At 32.1% G+C, this 6,456-nt stretch overlaps 1 protein-coding gene across 1 annotated transcript; it reads left to right on the top strand.

The window, feature by feature from the left end:
- Nucleotides 5,524–6,456, top strand: LOC109325067 (metallothionein-like protein 4A). The gene is made up of 2 exons (XM_019557208.1): nt 5,524–5,661; nt 6,177–6,456. Exons 1-2 carry the CDS (start codon nt 5,564–5,566, stop codon nt 6,334–6,336), a joined length of 258 nt encoding a protein of 85 aa, XP_019412753.1. The 5' UTR covers nt 5,524–5,563; the 3' UTR covers nt 6,337–6,456.

Raw genomic sequence — 6,456 nt, 5'->3', positions numbered from 1 at the left:
CTAGCAACGGCGCCAATTTGTTGAAAGAGTTAAGTTGCTTGCTTATTGAAGTGCAAGTTTCTGATTTCTTTATTAATGACAGGTCGATTTTTTGCTCACCATTTCGGCTTTGTTAGAATAAATCTCAATACCGATATATTGGTTTCAAGAATGTTCCTTTAATCACAAACTTAACTTTATTGAATTATTAACAATTTCATACCTTCTCGGCTTTGATGGAAAAAATTCTAATGCCAGCATGATGGTATGAATTTAGCAATTTAGCAATTTAACACATGTGATAATGAGTGATATTTATTTTATTTTTCCTTTATTAACCAAACTACTTCCTTATGGAAGGTTGGTAAAGAACAAATAAATAAAGCCATAAAATTATAATTTAATTGTACCACTTCTTTCGAAGGGTTGGTATAAAGAATAAAGAATAAAGCAATAAATAAATGTTAGTTGTGGAAATGTAAATGACAGAAAATAAATGTTAGTTGCGTAAAGTAAATGATAGAAAATAAAAGTTAGTAGTTAGATCACTCATTATAACTGTGTATTTTTCCTTTTCACAAAGATACAATTTATGAATTAAATTGCACTTTGATTCAAGATTTCTTTCTTTGTCAACAAATTAAATTTATAAGTTAACATTTTACTATTTTACATTTGCATCTCCTTCAACATTCAATTGTAGTATAGTATAGGGTTATGTCGAACCACAATGAATTGTCTAATAGAAATGTACTCATACTTTGTATCTTTTATCAAAAGCAAGAAAGTATCATATAAAATTGTTTTTGTGATTTTTATGAACTAAGAAACATGAAAAAGTAACGAACTAACTATTTATAAATTCAAGAATGGAAAATTGATTTGGAAGATGAAATTATTTCTTGACTCAAATGATTTTGAAAACATTACAAGTTATGTATTATACTTTCAGTTAAGCCCACACACCATTTCTAAATCCTTCATCTAGTGTCCTAGAATGATAAGATGATTTTCAAACCCTATGTAATACACTAAATAATAGTTAAGTGACACTCGTCGGAGTAGGTTGTCATACCCTACTTCAGTCTCCATTAACATTATTTAGTCTTGAACATAAGTTGCTTAAAATAGATACTTGATGTGGCAAGTGAACTAAGGTGTAGGTTATACTTTTTAGTTCACTTGTCAACACTTTAAGAAGAAGCATTTTTTGATCTTTAAATCAAGTTTTAGGTGATTAAGCTAAAACCGCATTAAGAACTTCATAAAGAGTCAAAACTTAACCAAAAGTAATAACTTGAATGTATTGAAATCAAAATATAATACAAATGAAGAGAAGAAATAACCTTATACCATAATCCAAATCAATAAGTAGGAGCATGAGCCCTCTATCGCAAGATGAGATGCTTTTGATTCCAAATGAGGTTACAAAATCATGTTTTTTGCACCTCATTTGCCAACTTCATTCCCTTTGAATTTCTATGAACTAAACCCCTAAAAACAGCCTAAGAACACTCTCAAGTGAGAGAGAACCGAAAATGAAAGAAAGATAAGAAATTACAAAGAATATACAATATGTTAAAGTGAGGAGGTGGGTGTGCCTTTTATAGGCAAAGTCATGGGAGCTTAGCGGCCCTGTTTGGCCGCCTAGCGCTTGACTAGGCTCACCCAAGCTGGTGACTTATTAGCTTGTCCCATCTTGGGCAGCTAGCTTGGAAAGCCTATTGTGAGCTAAGTTAAATGCATGCTGACATCTCCTACTTGCTTGTTCAAAATATATGTCATGCATGAGGTCATGTGTTTAACCTTTCAGCTAAGAATAGGTAAGTTGCTTGATGAGTTAGCCAAGCTTTCTTCATGGCTAGGTTTCTAACCTGTTTAGTCGCCCAGCTCAAGCATGGCCCACGCCCAGCTTCTTGGTTCCTTCATGGTGAAAGAACCAACCTTTCTTCATGGTGAAGGAACCAACCTTTCTTCATGCCGAAGCAACCTTGTTCCATGATTTCTTGAGTTGGTTTTAATTGGTTACTTGTCACTTTTGGTGTGATTTATTCAAGTCTAAGTAAGCTTTTGAGTTTATGCTTTGCTTTTCATACCTAGCTTGGGTTTCTTCATGGTGAAGAAAGGTACATTTCTTCAAGCCTAAGTTATATTTTTGGAAAAGACAACAATCGTTACTTAACGTGATGTCCCGAAAAGGAATCGAATGTAAGGAAAATAATTTCATATTACATTATTCAAAAAAAAAATACCCTTTCCGCAATGTTGTTGGAGTAATTTTCAGGACGTTACAGTCTAAATTCTTCAACTTGATTTTATGATTGGAAAGAATAAAGATTATACTAAAGAGCTAGTATGTTGAATGATTCGCTTTCATTAGCAACAAATATATCTAAACTCATATTTTTTTCTTCACCTTTAGTTATATGTATAATATTTATTAGTATAGGATCTTAAAATCTATGCAATATTGTATCCTGAGGTAGCTATCAAATCTCAATTTGACTCTTATGATAAATGTTAAATATCCTAGTCCAAATAATTCGAAGTTTTAAAATGTATAAAATTATCTTTTATTTCCAATTTGAAAAATATGGTCCTTCAACTAAAAGTTATGGGTCGGATCAGTTTGCTTGAAACACAAGCAACCTTCATAAATCAATCTAGACAGTTTGATTTATTGATTAAGTTGTAACCATTAGATTAGTCTTACCAAAGTTAGTTATTTTTGGAGTTAGTGTATAAATAAAACTTCAATCAACATTGTAATTCATTTTTGATAATGAAGTATTTTCATTACTTTTCATTTCTTCTTCTTTGAATCTGTTGTTACCGTAGCTTGCAGCAATTCTAAATGGCACGAAATAATATTTACTGGCTGAGTCACGACCAGGTCGCTCTCTTTAAGATGTTTCATGGCACTGCCCAAAAGTGCAAGCAGACTATCAACCACGCCGTCCCCAGGATAAAACAGCCCAGATCTCTATTATCGAATTTTTACTGACTGTAAGAACCGATCTCGAATACACCCTCCATAATATGGCTACCAGTGCCAATTCTCGAAATTTCCCACAATATGGCTACCCGTGCCAATTCTCGAAATTTCCCACAATATGGCTACCCGTGCCAATTCTCGAAATTTCCCACAATATGGCTACCCGTGCCAATTCTCGAAATTTCCCACAATATGGCTACCCGTGCCAATTCTCGAAATTTCCCACAATATGGCTACCCGTGCCAATTCTCTTCCCACAATACTGACTATCAGTGTCAGTTCTCGAAATGCTCATAATATGGCTACTTGTGCCAATTCTTTCCCTCAATACTGACTACCAGTGTCAGTTCTCGAAACTCCCAAAATATGGCTACTTGTGCCAATTCTTTCCTCCAATTCTGACTATCAGTGTTAGTTCTCGAAATTCCCATAATATGGCTACCTGTACCATTTCTTAGTGCCACGGAAAGAAAGAGGGAGAAGTTTGCCGGAAATGCATCGGCGGAAAATATGAGGGAGAAAGAAAAAGTTGAATGAAAGCGCATTCAACTTGGGGCTAGAAAATATGAAGGGAGAAGGCTTCTATTTATAACTTGTGATTTTTTTCAAGTTCCTAGTTTCTCCAATGTGGGACTTGAGAGTTGTTTTTTTTGTTTTTCAAAACTTTTCAATGTGGGACTTGAGAGTTATTTTTTCAAAACTCTCATATGTGGGACTTGGGTGTTTTTTATATTTCGCACCCAAAAGTTCTCACTCATAGTTTTTAACAAACCATGTTCCAACAGAATCTCATATTACAAGCTTGTTGAGCCTGTTTTGATCTTTGAACGAATCGTTTTTACACAATCATAATTATAATCATGTCGTCCATATTTTCTCAATTCTCCATGACTCAAAACATTGATTACCACTATGTTAGAAATATTGTCTTCTAAGATATCTTGTACACTTATATATACATGGAATTATTTGAGTGAACTGTAAGAATAATAAATTTAGATAATTATGATTAAAAGTTATTGGTCATACGATAGTCATATACAAATATTTTTTAATATTGGTCGTTCAAATAAAATTCAATAATACATATTAATTGTTCTCATTTCTCACAATAGCGCAATGTTCTCACGTGAGTCGCTCCCTATGACTTATTACAAACATGAATAAGAAAACTATTCATTTATAATCATCTCTTTAACAATATCATTTAGAGTAGAACAGTTCATTGTTAAATTCCTTTATACTTAGATTCAATTTTTCAGACAATGATTTCTTCTGTGTATAACTATTTTGATGATTTAATCATTCATCCACATTAATTATTTTATCAAACTGGTATTTTCCTCCATGAGTTATATATTTCTATTTTTCTTAAATCAAACTACTACAATTAGGCTACATCTTCAAAGTTTAAGTAATTTGTATGAGATGATGGATACAAAATTCATTATCATCATTGTGTAAGAAATAACTATTATAAGGATTATAACCTCAAATATAATAAAAGTTATTTATTATAGCCTTACTCAATAAGTTCAAATTAGGGACAGTTTGACTTGGCTTCAAATAAATGAATATTAACATGAGTAGATTTGAGTTTGTTAGTTATAATTTTGTTTTCATTAATCGATTAAGGGTTTAATTAATTGATTAAGTAGTTAGTTATTAGTTAGACATTGTAGTATATAACGGGGCGATGCTCTTATTTCTTGTAACTCATTTTTCAATTCAATAACATTTTCTCATTCCTTCTTGTTCATCAAGAAGATCTCTCTTATCCATGATTCCTACCATTTTAACAAATTAATAATGTTTTTGTCAAGTGGTGTAAGATCTCATTAGATCTTTAGAATAATTAAAAAGTTTAGGGTTTGACTTTTTTAGAGCAACACTTGTTATGATAGAAAAATATACACTCAAAATTGATTAATTCTTTATGCATAGGGATGAGGTAACAATAGTAATACCAGAAAATAAAAATAAATGACTATTACTTGTTATAAAGGGGTTTTTGAATAAAATAAACTTAAAAATCTTAGCTAAAATGAAAAAATACAGTATATCTACCCTCTACATTGAATATTCAATATGAATCTTCTCCATTAGTAGAAACATAAATACTATTTTTATACTAGTTTTAAGATAAAAATGTATAAATAAATAGCATAATTATCATTTCATTTTTTTGACTCCCTCGTATTAGGGTTATCCACTGCACTAGCTAATAATAAACGGTTGAAAGTGTTCACAAAGAGGGAATGAAGAAGCTTTGAAGGACGTGAAGCTTTACGTGTGATTCAATACAAATGCCACGTTTGAAATAGGGTCAACGTCTCAAAGATATATACTCTTCTACATTCGGTTAGGGATATGTGGCAATTCATCTAAATTGATCCAAATCCAAAGTTTCATCTATGTTTTACGTGGTTTCACCTGAAGAATTGCATGTTCAGCTATTGCCACGTAAAGCATGAATATGACATTTGTCACATGTGTACTCCTTTAAATCAAAACACTCAAGACACATATAAAAGGCAAATATATAGAACACTCGCAAAACATATATAGTAGCATATCTGATTGAGTGTGATGGCAGATACAGGAAGAGTAGAAGTAAGAAGAAGGGTGGTTGTATGTGATAATAAGTGTGGCTGCACAGTTCCATGTTCTGGTGATTCCAGATGCAGGTTTATTTCTTATCTTCATTTCATCTTAGCCTAATAATTCAATAATATTTGAGTTATAGAATGGTTTGATGATTAGAGTGAATGACGAAGCGAATGAGGTTGGGGTTTGAACTTTACGTATGACAAAAAAGTAGAGTCATAATTAAGATGATCAGGTTGTTAGGGTGAATAATTTAAGTAATAGAGTGAAAGAGATTGAGAATTTGAGTCTTATTCACAATAAATACTAACCTATAAATATTTTTAGATAAAGAAACAATAATAATAGTAAGCTTTAAATATGTTAAAGGTTGATACAATTTTGGTTTTAGTTTATAACAATATTTTATTTTTTATGTTAGAAGGGTTATACTTTGGGTAGTTTGCATGCATCTTTCTTATCTTCATTTCATATTTCAACCTATGTATGATATCAAAACCGAATGAAGGAAGCGAGAAACAAATGTTATATATTGAATTCAAACTCCTTACTATTATCTCGATCATGTTAGATGTAATAGAGTTGATATTGACAGGTGCACAAGTGGTGAAGGTAGCACAGGTGGGAGTGATCACTCTACATGCTCATGTGGAGAGCACTGTGAATGTAACCCTTGCTCGTGTCCCAAGACTACTGCTGCTGGAACTGGTTGCACATGTGCCACAGGATGCACATGTGCCTCATGCAGAATTTGATACGAATGTTGTTGTTTTTATAAATGACACTATGCTATCATCAGCTTCATGTAGTGTTCAAATCATGAACATCAATGTGGTTGTTTTTATTACCTTATAAAAATAGTATATGCTAGTCTT

Source organism: Lupinus angustifolius, chromosome LG13, assembly GCF_001865875.1.
Source record: "Lupinus angustifolius cultivar Tanjil chromosome LG13, LupAngTanjil_v1.0, whole genome shotgun sequence".
Taxonomy (NCBI): domain Eukaryota; kingdom Viridiplantae; phylum Streptophyta; class Magnoliopsida; order Fabales; family Fabaceae; genus Lupinus; species Lupinus angustifolius.
This window is presented reverse-complemented; position numbering and strand designations above follow the sequence as displayed.